At 33.6% G+C, this 15,508-nt stretch overlaps 1 protein-coding gene across 1 annotated transcript in view; it reads left to right on the plus strand.

Moving 5' to 3' along the window:
- Positions 1-15,508, plus strand: part of CSMD1 (CUB and Sushi multiple domains 1) — a 1,149,005-nt gene that overhangs the window by 986,684 nt on the left and 146,813 nt on the right. Inside the window, exons 37-38 of the mRNA XM_065681530.1 lie at positions 3,038-3,142; positions 11,815-11,933. Coding sequence (XP_065537602.1) covers positions 3,038-3,142; positions 11,815-11,933 — 224 coding nt within the window. The remainder of the gene's footprint in view (positions 1-3,037; positions 3,143-11,814; positions 11,934-15,508) is intronic.

Genomic DNA, 15,508 nt, shown 5'->3' on the forward strand with positions numbered 1-15,508 from the left:
CTCAGCAATAACTAGAACATCCTGTGTTATCAACACTGGTTTGGTCACAGATCCAGAACACATCCCATACCAGCTACTATGAAGAAAATTATCCCAGCTAGACCCCATACAAAAGGCTATATTAAAATGCACCTATAAAAAGGAAGCTTAATTATATTAAATGCTAGTAACTATGCTGCATATTGGCAAAAAGGAAGAAAGAAACTATTCAATGTAATCAGCTTTTGCAAGTGAAATACGTGGCAAATATATTGGACCCATTGGATAAAGAACTGATTAAATGATCTATTTAACAATGTTCCATTTAGCAATGCTCAAGACTCAGAACACTTTATTCTATAAGAAAAGTGTCATTTTGCTTTATTTTAAAAGGCTTACTGATTTCAAGGGAAACTGAAAAAGACAGGTTTTTGTATTAGTATATTTAATGGAAGATAGAGTAGCACAGCTTTACTGTGGATTTACCTGTTTTGCGTAATGAATGTCAGACTTAAAATGAATTATTTTGTGTGTAGGAATAGCCTAATGAAGAATATTTAAACATGACATGAAATCTATTGTTCTCAAAACTGTACCAGTAATGTGACATTGAAACTGAATTCCAGGCATAATTTCATAAGTGGTTGAGAAGGCATCATTTCTCTCTTACTATATCTTACATAATACCACTGTCTTCTGATTCACTTTCTGTGAATTCGTGTCTTCTAAATATGCATTTGAGATACACAGATGTAGAACTAACTACTAATAACTTTAATAAATTTGTGCTGCTAAACTGTGTCATAAAGTTGATTTGGAAAGGTGAATTCACTGGAGTCTGTTTCTTAAGGAAGACTTTACATGGAGGGATAACTACACCATTTCCCTTTGTCAGGACACAGCTATTTTAGGTGAAAGTGATAGGGGCTTCATAAATAAAGCTAAAAAAAATAAAATCCTGGACCATGTGTTAACAGACATAAAGATACTTTGTGCTGCTGTCTTCCTGTTGGTGCAATACGTGGATTTTTGTACAACCATCTTAGAAAGAAGTTTCTGTGGATAGAAATGATGTGTTGAATGCCAAGAGGTATTTCCTCCAAGTGTGCTGTTGTGGCATGCGATGGAAAAGTGAATCAGTTATTTTCCTGTGCCTAATACTAATAGGTGAAGCCTCTTGATGGGCAAACTGAGTTTTTCAAGATACAGTTTTTCAGATGATGGTAGGCAGTGTCAAGAGACATTCACAGTAATTGGAAATCTCTTTTTTTTTTTTGCTATTAATATTACTGGTTCATCAAAGTAGTGCTTGTGGCTCATGGGGAAATGAAAATAACATTGCCTTTGAAAGACAACTATCAAAATAATTCCTCAGTCTTTTACAACAGTTGCTGTACCATTTACAGAACATATATTAGGTATAGCAGATTTTTGATTAATGAATGACGTTAAGTTGCCTTATCAAATGCTTGAATGAAACTTTTACAAAGAGTAGACATGTTTCCAACTTTCCATAATAACGTTAGACCTGGAATATTTTAATAAAATGAAGGGCTGTTTTCACAGATGAACATCAACTCTTAATTCTCTCAGTTGGGAAGGTCACAGTTTTTACAAACTTTCTGTAGTCAGAAGGAAAAAGAAAAAAAAAAAAAGCCATAACTAGAAAACTAGAATTTATTTTTCTCCTGCAGAGCTACTGTACTTCATTTTTCATTTGGAAAAGTGATTTAAGTTCCCTGGTTTTTCGTAACCATTCTGCTTTCAAGGAGGAAGTGAATTTATTAAAAAATATGATGCTAAATAAGAAAACAGTTTCATTAAATGATAGTCAGGTTATATGCTCATTAAGTTTACTACATGTCTGGTCTTCCATGCTTATCCTTAGCAGCTGCAATTTCATGTTTTCCTCTTCCTCAATCCAGTATAGGCATCTTCCTTCCAAGAATATTTCTTTTCTTCTAAAGCCTGAATTCATTATAAGACTACAAAGTTGTCGAGTAAATTTAGAAAGACTTTGGTCTTATAGCTTAGTTCTTACATGAAGCCTGTCCACTAAGCCAAAACCACAAAAAGACTTGTAAAACTTGGATAACTGTTTTCTATGTCCCATGGTACGTATCATGTGATGTGAGTGCCCTGTATGACTGTCTGTGAATTTCCATCCTTGGAGCTTCCTTATCAGACAGTAAAATCTTCCTTAAAGGCCAGTTTGTCATCTTTTAGCTCCTTACCATTTATATCAAGATTTTGCTTAATACAGTTTTAGATTTAAAGATATTTGCCATTTCCTAGTTTAGACTGTAGACTTAGTAGGATAATTCTTTTGAGCATTTCTTTTTATGTCCAAGTTTCAAGCTCATACCTAGGCTGCTCAACAGTTACTATAGAAACAGCAAATGCCCCGCAGGAAATGGAAATATTTTTTATGCAGTCACTGTTGAAGTTCATTAGGTACTTGATACTGTCTTTGAGGGTAATCATAGAAAATTATGTAATTTTTTTGCCTCAGTAGAAGTTCCAGCTTTAGACTGTGGGATGTTTTGTTGTAGTCGTGTGGCAACAGAAAATGTTGTGTTTGACTTAGCAATTCTAGTGGCAAAGAGTGCATCCGGGGTTAGTGATAAGCTTTTTGTGTAGCGCATGATTTTATTATAGTTTTTTTATTATAGTGGAGCAGACGCAGATGAAAACTCTGGACTGATCTATACTGCAGGTTTTTACACATGTGGAAAAAGGTCAAATAGAGTTGAACTTGTTCCATAATCAATCCTTTACTGACCTGTTCATGCATCTTTTTGCTATCCAAGTCAATAAAGTTTCATCTGAACATGATGGGATCTTGTTTGATTGTACTTACATAGCCTCTTAGTATCATGACTGGTAATCAGAATTTTCTTGCAGCTTCAGGAGAAAACAAGGCAGAATGTTTGACATTTCCATGTGCATAATGAGAAGAAAATGAGCCTGTCTGCTTCAGTCCTGGTTATGTCTTTTCAGTATAAAACTCTGATATATCAGTATGCTACAGTTTATTCCATAACTTTTCTTTCTTCAGGTACAACTGTGCCAGCATTGTTAAATAGCACCTCCAATCAACTTTACCTGCATTTTCACTCTGACATTAGTGTGGCAGCAGCTGGTTTTCACCTGGAATACAAAAGTAAGACTGTTTCTCTTTTGAAACTTTCTCAGGTTTTTCCTGCATATGGAAAAGGAAACAGAGACTTTATGTTGTTGTTTTGGTTTTGTTTTGTTTGTTATTCCCTGGCTACCAAAGTCTACTCAGCATGAACCTGATATAAGTGATATCCATTAAACTGAAATTTCACACTAAATGACATTCGAAATTGCTGAAAACCAACATTCCAAATTTTAACAGTATATTACAGATCAACCTGGCAATTCAGAACAGCATTTTAAAAATGGGGGGTTTAAAAATGGGGAGGAAAGTGTTCAATTTATCGCAACTTAGTTCTGAAATTTAGGTAACAAAAAAAGTGATAATTAGTTTCACTGCTTGGAAATAGATAAAACCAGAACAGATAACACATTATTTTCCTATTTATATGTGCATATATTTATTCCTTGCTGCTATTCCCTTGCCTTCAAATTATTTTATCTCAAAAAATTGCTGTAATTGAAAAAAAAAAACCAAAACAAAAAACCCACCACCATTATAATCCTAGAGCTACAAGAAGACACTGCCATTCTCTTGGTAAATCATTGGTGGTATGAGCAGAATAACCTGTGAAGTTTAATGGCAAATTCTTCCATGTATCGACTTTTGATATGTTTTATATGTTTTGATATGTTTTATGAGCAGCTTGGTGCTAAAATACAGTTGTTTGGTGTTATAAACCTCAATAGATTATATCACATAATCATTTTAGTGCAAGCAAGCATATTTGTGTGCTTTAAATACTATAGAATAATAATAAATCCAGCACATGTGCTTACAAAGAATTGCTTTTAACTGGAAGTAGATATCAGGAAGTATACTCTAGTCTTTAAAAAAATGATGTGATGATGTGTTAGTCTGATGAATGCTGTGATGAAGGTCATAGAGTAAATCCTCCTATTTTTTAAAATGAACATACTCTATTTTCTTACACAGGGCACTCCGTTTTATCGAAAATTTAGATTGCTTTCATATTACATGCATTCCAACACTAATGTCTAAAACTGTTATTGTTATTAATTTTTTTAAGAATTACAAACAAGTAAATAAAGACATGGATGATCCTAATAAGCTCTATTTAAGATGAAGATTAAAAATTGTAAATAAGATGTATGCAGAATTTTGAAAGACTCAGTTTTCATCTCATAATAAATATTTTAAATTTGACATAATTGACAAGATAGTCTTATGTTTTAATTTAATTTCCTGTTTATTTCAAGCATATAGATGTTGTAGGGTTTTTTTAATACAGTCATTCTAATGGTGATGTAGAATGAGCATATAACTACTACTTCTGCAGGAATCCTTTTAGAATCTGCTATTTTGACAAAGTTTTTTAGTTTTGGTTGGTCTTGTTTGTTTGGTTGTTTTTTTTTTTTTTTTGTCTGGGGAGCCCTCCCCCGCAGTGAGTCAGCCCAGTTTCCTTTCCTCCGAATCTGCAGTGAAGGTATAATTCCATATGAAGTGTAAAGAAGTACAGATTTGTTCTAGGGGGTAGCTTTACAATGAACATTTTTAAGTTAAGTTTTTATCTCTCACTGTGTGAGTTTTATTATCCCTGTGACTCCTGAAAAAGAAGAAAAAAAAAAAAAGTGTTCTGTTAGCAAGTAAAAAGTGTTTGGGAGCATGCAATGTCACTTGGAGTTATGCTTTTCTTTGTCTCCTAATTGCCAGTCCCACAGCTGTGCTCTGTCAAAGCATCTGTTGACTTCAACGGCGCCAGTATTTCAAGGCCAGGTTTTCTTAGAAGTGCAGCTCAGTACAGGTCAAGGTAGCAACACTGAACACTCAGAGCTTAGTTAACTATTCTGTTGATAGTCTGGCAGGAAAGAATAATTTCTTTTATTATCTGGCTCTATGGTCTCTGCAGGACTAGCAGGAGTACAGTACATCTGTGTGTGTCTCTGAATACAGAAGCCGAGCAAACCCGCACAGCAAGAATTTACTGGTTTATATTGAGCAGTCACCTTTTTAGATCAAATAAGAAGCAGAGAAGGAAATACTTTTCTGTGTAAGATTCAGGTATTGCTAGTGTTCAATTATGAATTCTGAAGCCTGTGATCATTTGGTCACCTACTCTTTGAGCCAGCATTGGAAAAATAAATTCAGAAGTCAGTCTAATATTTAGAATAAAAATGTCCTTTTCTTGAGGGGTTGATTTACTAAAGCAAACACAAAAATGTCTGGTGAAAAAGCATTCAACATTAAATGCTACATTAGAACATCAGATACTTTTGATAAAAGCAAAGGAAAAGGAGGGCTAGATTCATAGTCTTCCTAAATAAAATGTTTTGTAGCTGTAACATTCAGCTACAGTAAAAGGGGCTTCAGTTCAACTCGTTCAACTTCTTGCAGAAATTTGAGTGTCTAGGTAGTCATAGTGGGGGTCTTCAATATCTACTTTTAAGGCTGTTCTATTTAATAAGACAAACTATGTAGTTGTAGCAGGATTTGTATCAGAATTCTGGACCCTGAAGTAAGGTCTTTTCCCCATTCATTAATTCTGTTTATTGTAGCACTTTTATTTTATGTGGTCTCAACAGAAGAAAATTCAGTGACGTATGTTAAAAACAGTATTTCAAAGGCGAATGACAGATTTCCAGAAAGGCATATATAATATCCATTCATTTAAAGACGCTGGAGTGCCTTCTGTGTGAAGACAGGCTGAGAAAATTGGGGTTCTTCAGCCTGGAGAAGAGAAGGCTGCATGGAGACTTCGTAGCAGCCTTCTAATACCTGAAGTGGGCCTATAAGGATGCTGGAGAGGGACTCCTCATCAGGGACTGTAGTGACAGGGAAAGGGGCAATAGGCTCAAACTTAAACAGATTCAGGTCAGAGATAAGGAAGAAATTCTTTACTGTAAGAGTGTTGAGGCACTGAACAGACTGCCCAAGGAAGTTGTGAATGTTCCATCCGTGCCAGTGTTCAAGGTCAGGTTGGACAGGAGCTTGAGCAACCTGGTCTAGTTGGAGGTGTCCCTGCCCATTGCAGTGGGTTTGGAACTAGGCAATCTTAAGGCCCTTTCCAACCCTAACTGTTCTATGATTCTACGGTTTCCACATCAGAAAACAAGCTCAGAGGTCCCAGGCAATTAGAGAGAAAGAGAGAGCATAAAATTGCTGGGTAATGCTGTAAGAATAAATAAGAACTAGTATCAATATCAATTTTTTAAAAACGCCAAACAGTATTATGCCATTTAATATGAGCTGGAAAAACTGCCCCTTAGTTTTGTAGAAGAAAAGAAATAAACAACAATATAATCATGAAAGCAAACCAGAATTCATGTATTTTAAAAATCTCCAGCATAACACTGCAGCAGTGTAGATGCAGAAGATTAGGCATTTAATGTTGTTTTAATTATGGATAGATAGAAAATTCATAGAGAAGAAAGACTTCAAAAAAAAATATAGCTAGTCCTTAGAGAACTAAAATTGATGGGCACACTTTTTATTTCATTTTCAACTAGGTCATTTTCTTCTTGTTTAAAATTATTTTGTTATAGAAAATTGTTGGGTCTTCTGTGACCCTGATTAAAATTTAATTATGTTTATATTTGAATCTTTCATTTATAGCTATGCTTATTTTAGTATGTGAGTAATGTGTTTATTGAATCCAAATGTCCTTCTGTATAGTTCCTGCTCTTTTGTGGAAGGGGAATGGCTTTGTTTATGAAGTTGTTCTCTTGAGCAATCATTTGTTGTTAGTCAAAATTAACAATAAAAATTCACATTTGTTCTGATTTTTTTCATCAAATTTCAGGCAAATCCACAGTGATCATGGCTTAGTTTTATTTTCCGGAATAATAAAGAAAGCTACTACATAATTCCCTCATGGTTTACAGGCTTACATTTTTATCTCCTGCTATATGTATATAGTTCCCAGTTAGCATTAATTGAAATTATATGTATGTATCAAAGGACACTGGATCCTTTAATATGGTTTTAGGTATATGTGTTTTGTAAAGAGAAAAATGTATCTGTCTTTGAAATTGAGAACTCTGTAATACTTTTCATAAGGTGAAAATCCTCTTTTAGCATTTTACATTATGTAATTCTTTTATTTATTTATTTTTTCTTTCTTTTTGGGAGCCAGGCTTAGTGCTTAGTCCTAAAACATTAAAAAAAAAAAAAAAAGTTCAGATTATTTCAGTAAATGAGTTTTGGTTTAAGTCTTTTGAGGATGAATAGAAAACATTACATGAACATTGCATGAACATGAACATTACACTGCACAGGAAGTGCAGTGAAAGTTAGTCTGTAGTCATTGCTCCTTGATTCACAAGAATGATAAATTCTTAGAACTAAAACCACTAAACTCCTTCCTGTGCAAACACCCAGCAGGTAAGAAAGCGTTAGTCCTAGAATAGTGAAGAGATGGCCTTACACTTCTTTTAATTATTGTCTCATTTTCTGAAGCTTCTCTATTGCATGTTTTCAAGTGCTAAAAGTTCTCAGGAGCTAAAATAAAGGATTCACTGGTAAGGAGACTAGAGAGCAAGGACTATATTTTGTAGTACTTCTCTATCATAAAGATCTTCAATAAATTCAAATTAAAAAATCAGACTAGCAGTGAAGAAGGCATATTCTTTTAGGTAGCGTACTGGGATTTGGTGGTTCCGGATTAAGAACTTTCATGCAATTCAATCTTTAATGTGTCTCTTTAGTGCAGCAGTCTTTTATTTTTCCCTGTGTTAAAACACATATGAATCATAAATATGTCATTTTTAATTTAGCAGGTCCTGATTCTATCAGTATGTCTGTATAACTTAGTAGCTGCTGACATGAATCTGACCCCTTTTTGAGTAATTCATTGAGATAAATGCATTTTCTAGGCTTATGTCTGAAGCATGCAGTTTTGGAAGGGACAACTTGGCTTTTGATATACACCACCACCAAAATGGAAGGAACAATTCACTCCAGCTTGATGTTTTTGCTATGATAAAGAACAAGATGGTTCAGTTAGCCACATAGGGACAGGAGGGAAGAATTCAAAAAAGAAAGCCTGATGACTTTTGGTCAAGCTGTCAAGAAATTCTTGTGTTGTTCAGTTTGCAGCTTTCTGAAATGAACAGTAATGGGCATTCACATTGTCAGATATGCCAGCAAGGATTTGCTTTCTGCCAGCAATGGCAGTGATATTTGGACAGAATTTGAGGTAATTGTAGACATGCATATAATTATGTAAGTGAGGCATATTTGTCTTATGCCACAGCGAAGCCAAGAAAGTATTTAGCAGGCAGTAAGTGAAAGAAGGTCAGGGAGAGGGTTATCATCCTTGACATTGATGTGTTCTTTGTTGTACAGCATAGCAGAAGCTGAACTCTGAAGAGCATGCACAGAACAATCCTTGTCCTTTTTTGATTGCTCGAACTTGACATTTAACATGTTTTCCATTTATTACTGACTATCCACATACAGTCTAGTTTAATGTATTTCAGAGTCTCTGAATATTCAAGTTCTCTAGTTTTTTCCCCAGTAAACAGTTTGTTTGCTTTCTCTCAAGCATTCTTTAGATTTTTGGACCAGTTCTAAACCAAACTAGTTATCGAGCTAAACTAGGCTAGTATTATTAATGATGAGTGTTGAGGATTCAGAATTCTGTTTGATTCTGTTTCCAACTTTATCTTTGTTTTTCAGGACATAATATTGCTTCTCAATGTCAAGTATGTCAGAGAAGTCAATTATGAGCAGGTTTTACATAGTGTTTTGTGATACTCTGATATAATGTCCTATATTATAAATTGCATCATGAGACCAAAGCAGTATTACATACAAAGTATTTCACAAAGAATAAGCAGCTAGCAGAAAGTTTTATGAAGTTATTAGAATCTGTTAAAGATGAAATACATAGTGTCATACCATATCTAGCCTGTATAATTACGTATGCTATTTAACTCATGACAAAAAGAGCTATATTACAAGCACATTATTAGTATTGCTATGCAGTCACTGTTATAAAACTTTATCTGTGACTCAGAAAAATTTGCAAAAGTAATTATTTTGTTCATACTGATCTAAGACTGCTGGCCTGTAACTCTCAACACAGAGGGATGCTGAGTTCAACCAAAATACAAATGTCTTGAAGACAGGAAGTGAACCACAGTTTTATTTTCAAGAATTCAGCAAGCACATTGCTATCTATAAGCAATTTTATCACAGTATCTTTGTTGAGTGCTTGTTTATTTAGTAATGGTGAGTTTGAAGCATGTCTTTTTTTTTTTTTTTTTTTTTTTCTGTTAGAGAAGGGTAAGGAAATGCAGAAATAAGGCTTGATTCATGAACGTGAATAATAAGGCTTAAGTTGTGTCTGAACACTGGATTCTCAAATTTGTAAAGTCTAGATACTACAGTTTGAATTACTGACATAAGATACTACCCTTCACATAATGCTGGAGCAAACCAGCAGTTTGTGTGGATGCGAATCACAGCTAATTAGTACTTATATTCAGAAAGGTTTTCAAGATATGGATATATTTATGGTATTGCAGAATACAGAGTAGTCGACCAAAAGAATGATATTAGAAAACTGCAAAACCCCCAAAACTACTGAAGTTAATGATGATACCCTCATGCCTATTTGGAGCATTACAGTTCCACATAAAGACCACACATGAAGTGCCTAGTGGTCACGTTAATTCACCATAAAATAATCAAATAGTGATAATATTGATAAAACATCAAAATTTGTAAATTCTGTGGTAGAAATTGCTTGAAGTCTTTAAAACACATTTAGATATTTTCCTAAATTATAGATTCAGAAACACAAAGGACCTACTTCAGGGAGATTCTACAGCTTGCAGCTGTTAAATTATTTTTATGTTATAATTAGAAAATGCTTAGTTTAGTAACTCTTGTACCTATAGTTATGAAGACATGATACCTTGATAGCTGTCATTCAATGTTAGAATGACTTGCCATTATTGCTGTTCATTCCTGAAAAAAGTGAAATGTGGTAAGACTCAAGAGCACATGAGACAATGTACAGGATTATGGAAGCTATTTCCAGGAAAGAAAAAAAATGGTTTGGCAATAATAATTTTAGGTGAAAGTATAAAAGCTATTTAAAACTTGTGCTTCATTAGGAAAAATGTATTTCCTTCAACTAAGCTTTGACCTGCAAAAAACTGATCAGGAGTGGATTAAGTGGGAAACATAAAATTCTTACGTGTGCATTTAAGATTTGTAAGGCGTTATATTTGAGTGATGAAAAGTTTTAGGGCATAAAGTTAAAACCCTGTCTGTATCAAAATGTGTAAACAGAATTATCTGAAATAAAATTGTACTTCTGTGGAAAGACCATGGTCTCAGAATAATATCGGATATTGTTTCATGACGAGCCATCTGGAACAACAGAGTCCAAATGTCAGATATAAGAGTAAAGCCAAATATCATGTAATTTCTGTACTAACCACTCTGTCAAGTTCCACTTACTGTCACCAAAGGGGGTAGATTTCATAAAACAACAGTGAGAGTTGTAGCATTTAGTCAGTTGTTTTTTCATTCAAGTGAACTGAAGGATACACAACATCACACTCAGGAAAGTATTATTTTTGTCTGATTTTTACAGAATTTTGGGCTAGTAAATTCTCAAGACCTATTCTCACACATTGTGAAAATAATTTCCATTATGTTCTGGGTTCTACACATCATATTTTACTAAATACAAGAGTTACGTATTTATGTTTCAGTAGTAACTTTAATTAATAAATGACTTCGCAATTAAGATTAAACATTTGAAATTTATTTTTTACTTTAAATAAAGATTTTAATATTATAAGGGGAATGAGATTCTGTTTTCAAACTGTAAACCAACAAATTCTGCTGTTTGCAGAGAAAACCTTAAAAGCACAGAATTATTTGTTCTAATCTGCAGTGTCTCAAATGTCTTGTTCATTTGGAGCATTTTAGCTTAGATAGCAGAGTTGATATTTAATTTTCAGTTGCACTAACTAACAAACTCCTTAGGTAAGCAGTCAAGGAAAAAATAGAAGAGTTCTATAGACTCAATGAAAAGCAGAAGCTAATACTTGAGGTTGCCAAATTTAGAAAAACACATTTGAAATTGTTAATCCTGGAGAGTTGTAAAACTAGCTGACACCTGGGTTAAAGATACTTAAGAGCAGACTGTCCTGTCATACCTATGCAATGATTTAGTTTTGGGTTAAGAATACTAAATTTAACATGCCTGAAATTCTTCATAGTCTATGGAGTTGTCTAAACTAAGCAGTACCCTTAGCCTTTAGCTACTGTGCCAAAAGGCTTTACCACCTAACCTCAGTAGTTCTGTTCATCTGTTGTTGAAAAGAGACAATATACATAAAGTGTATCATTGAATCTTTCTCTAGAATTACCATATTACCATACCAGTTGAAGACAATAGAACCGCATAGTATGTAATAGCAACATGACATAGTAATTGGTACAGTCACAGTATATAATTTTTGCATTTCAGTCATACCATTTGTATTCTGCAGGGCAGTTCTGAAGCATTCTGTTCTAAACAAAATTTCAGTTTTATCCTGAAATACATTTTTAATTAATGTTCTGTTAAAAAAATAAATAAATAAATGCTGTGGATAGATTATGTTACAGCAGGAAATATCAATGAAGAGCTGTTGTCCACTTACCTGTTTTTTTGTGTTTACTTTCCTCAGCTGTAGGCCTTGCTGCCTGTCCTGAACCAGTAATTCCTAGCAATGGAATCAAATCAGGGGATAGGTATATGGTGAATGATGTTTTGTCATTTCAGTGTGAGCCAGGATATACATTACAGGTATTTCTTTCTTTTTTTTTTTTCTTTGATTAATACACTGTGGAATACTTGCAACAAAATGACAATATTGCCACCCAAATCCTATTTTAATGAAGATGCTGTAGTGTCTCCATAGAGATGATTTAAGTAGACCCTATGTGAGCAGTCCCACATTATAAAGCTATGAATATGTAGCATATTTGGCCCTCAGTAAACCTCTGCTGGCAAATCTTGTCTTAGGCTATCAAGCAGTAAAAAAACATCAAAATGGACAATTAAATAGCATGGTTAAAATGTTTTCTCTAGAAAATGGTTGTAGCACTATGCATATTGCAACTGTACTGTGATTTCCCCATTTTTGGAAGTGGTTCCTCTAGGTGAAATTTTAACCACAGTTATGTCATTAAATTTTGTATTCTGCTCCGAAATTGTAGAATTATTTTCAGCAACAATTTTTATTCATGCCAAATCTACTCTTAAAAATCTTTCAAGGAAAGAAATAATCCAAATTAGTTCACAGACTGGGGATGTTCACTGTTCATGCACTGATTTAGTTTTCAATGGTAGACATGTTATCAAGCTTCTGTTTGTAAATGTCACAGCACTATGTATATCCAAGACTCGAAAACTTTTTTTCTTCCTTTCTTTGTTCCTCTACTTTATTTATATCTATTCCATCACCAGTGTGATACATTGAAAACACTGGAGTTCAAACTTTTTTGGGTGGTAATAGGTCCCACACAAAACAATGCGAAAACGTACCACTGTATCAGAGAAAGCAAAGCATCACAACTTCTGCTCCAGGGAAGGATAAAGTAGTCTGTCCTTATCTGATGTTTGCCAGTTCAGTGCTCCGTCATATATAAGCTTATTCTTTGATCTCAGTATTCCTTACCATTTTCCTAAAATTCAGACAGGATTCAGACTGAACATCTTATCTCTAGGCTGGCTGTGGGAACAGCTGCACATGAAAAATCTCTCTAGGTAAACAGCAATATGCTTACCATTTCAGTTATATATTACAGATACGTGTTTGACAAGTCTTTTACCTAATCCATGCTCTTTAATAACATGCATGTTAACAGCCTGTATCAGAAGCATCCCAGATCCATAGCAAATAAGATTCCATCATACAACTATCCTAATTGGAAAAATATTAAATACTCGTATACAATAAAGTCTCCTCTACCCATCCTCGGCACTTCCTGGTCATTTAATGATTGAAGGACTGCTTACAAGCCAGCTGATGGTTCATAGATAAACTACTTAAATTTTTCTGTTTCCAGCAAAGGAAAATTTAATGTTATTCTGAAAATACCTACTGGTTTAAAACCTCTTTATTTAGGACTTTATTAACCTTATTTTTGCTATTCCATTTCTCCCTTATAGTGTCTTTTGTAGGTAGCACTCATGTCAGTAAGAAAATCATATATTTGATATCATATTCTTATTACACAGTCCCTTTGAAAGGACTGTCATTAAACCTTGAATCCCAAATAGATTCTGACTTCATTTAAAGACTGCTAACGAACAATTAATCTTTTCCTATTTCAAAGTAGCATTAAATTAAGTATATGATGAAATGCATTATTCTACAGGTACCTCTACGTTTCCATCACCAGGGCAAAGTTATGTGAACTGAAATTTGATCTTCAGTGGTATTAATTTGTTAGAACGGAGTGCTGGCATGCTTTTGGCCTAGGTGAAACATTGCAGTTCAATAATAATCACATGCCAGAGAGTATTCCTGATAGGCACTTTGTTTTGGAGTGAATTCAGAAGAAAAAAAACTTTGACTTAATATTCTGGGTCTATTTTTACTTAGAAAAACAAAATCAGAAATGTGAGTTCATAAATACAGTATTAGCGTAAAACAGTTGTGTTTGTGAGGAAGATATCTGCATATAAACTGTGTTAATTCTTAACTTCTACACACCATGTATATCACTGTCGCAAACCACATGACATCTTTTATCTATATGGAGGTCTTTTCTTTTGTCCTTGAATATGACTAATGGCACTTTTCTTTTTATACTTAAAGGGATTCTATAATGAAATAATTTCTTAGAATTTCATAGCATATTTTTTAACTGTATTTCTTACCTCTGTTGCCACTCATATACAAATTTAATATTAACCATGGAATTTGACATAAAAAACCCTAGTTTCATGATCTTGTCTAAAGTGTAAAACAAAAAAACTTAAATATCCAAATTCAATAGTTTGAATATTTTCAAAATATTAATGAGGATTTCTATGCTGTATGAACTCTGCTGTAAGAAAGTGTGTACACGTGTATGTATAGTGTATTGCTCAGATGAGTAAAATGGCTCCAAATTAAAAAGAAATAATGAAAATGAGGTTCTGTGAGGCACAGTATGTTTGCTTTTCAACAAATATAGATCAGCATAACTTTTTCAGTCTAGCTGTGAATTTACCCTCAGTCTTTAGAGAACATATTCACAGCTAGCAATAGCAATCAGGTGTGGATTAGTTTATAATTGAGACTTACCAGAAAAGTCACAGAGCTCAAACTACTACCTGGAGATGCATAAGAAAGGTAATTGCTAGCTGTAGGATTAAGTGTCTCCCCTCAGGAGGGGACTTTAAAAGACTGAAATCAGAGTGTGCTCTTGTTGGGAAGAGGTTTGAAGCCAGAGGAATAATTTAATTTTATTTTTCAAAAGATTTTTATAGGCCATTTTACTTTTTTCCCTTACTGTGGTAGTTAAATTATGGCTTCCCCCTGACTCACATCAGAACATGCAATCATAGAAGACTAGGAAAAGAGAATAAAATAAATCAAGGAATATTGCTTTAAGTAAATTATTCAAAATCTCATTTGTTTTGCAAGTAACTAAGATGATACAGTAAGTGCCTGCACATTTTTCCATAAAAATCAAAAAGCTTCTTTTTAAAAGAAGCCTTCTATTGAGTTGTTATAAATTTGTAGTATTTTAATAAGAAGTATTTTAATAATAAGTAAGTAGTATTTTAATAAGAAGTAAGTAGTATTTTAATAAGAAGTATTTTAATAATAGTAAGTAGTATTTTAATAAGAAGAAAGACTAATTTATTTTTTCTTAATTTTAGTGAAAGCTGATTTTTTTTCCCTTCCAAGCCATTTTTGGAAATGTTTCAGTCTGTCTTTCAGAAGCTGATTGTCTAAGTATGCTTACCTAAATGATTAGTTTAAGTTTATTCTAATTATTATTAAGTTTATTCCATACAACTCCATACAATTCCCTATGAACTTTATTCAAGGTAGCATGTGTAGTTTCTTATTTGAAACATACCAAATGATGTGAAAGTCGTTTAATTAAATGGATTTTCCTTTACTGCAGTTTACTTCTTTTATTATTTTTTAAATGGGAATTTGATTGCTATGGAGAAGTGATATTTAAATAATTCTTCATATTATATTAAGAAAATGTACTACCATACTAAATATTAGATTCTTAATACACTTGATAAAACTGGAGATGGTAAATGACATACCCAGGTTTGTATATCCAAATGACTGAAACAGAAACTAAATCTTGCCCTCAGTCCCATGTCTCAATCTTTGTATCAGGCTCTTTGACTCCTGACAGTTT

This window comes from Lathamus discolor, chromosome 5 (genome assembly GCF_037157495.1).
Source record: "Lathamus discolor isolate bLatDis1 chromosome 5, bLatDis1.hap1, whole genome shotgun sequence".
Lineage (NCBI taxonomy): Eukaryota > Metazoa > Chordata > Aves > Psittaciformes > Psittacidae > Lathamus > Lathamus discolor.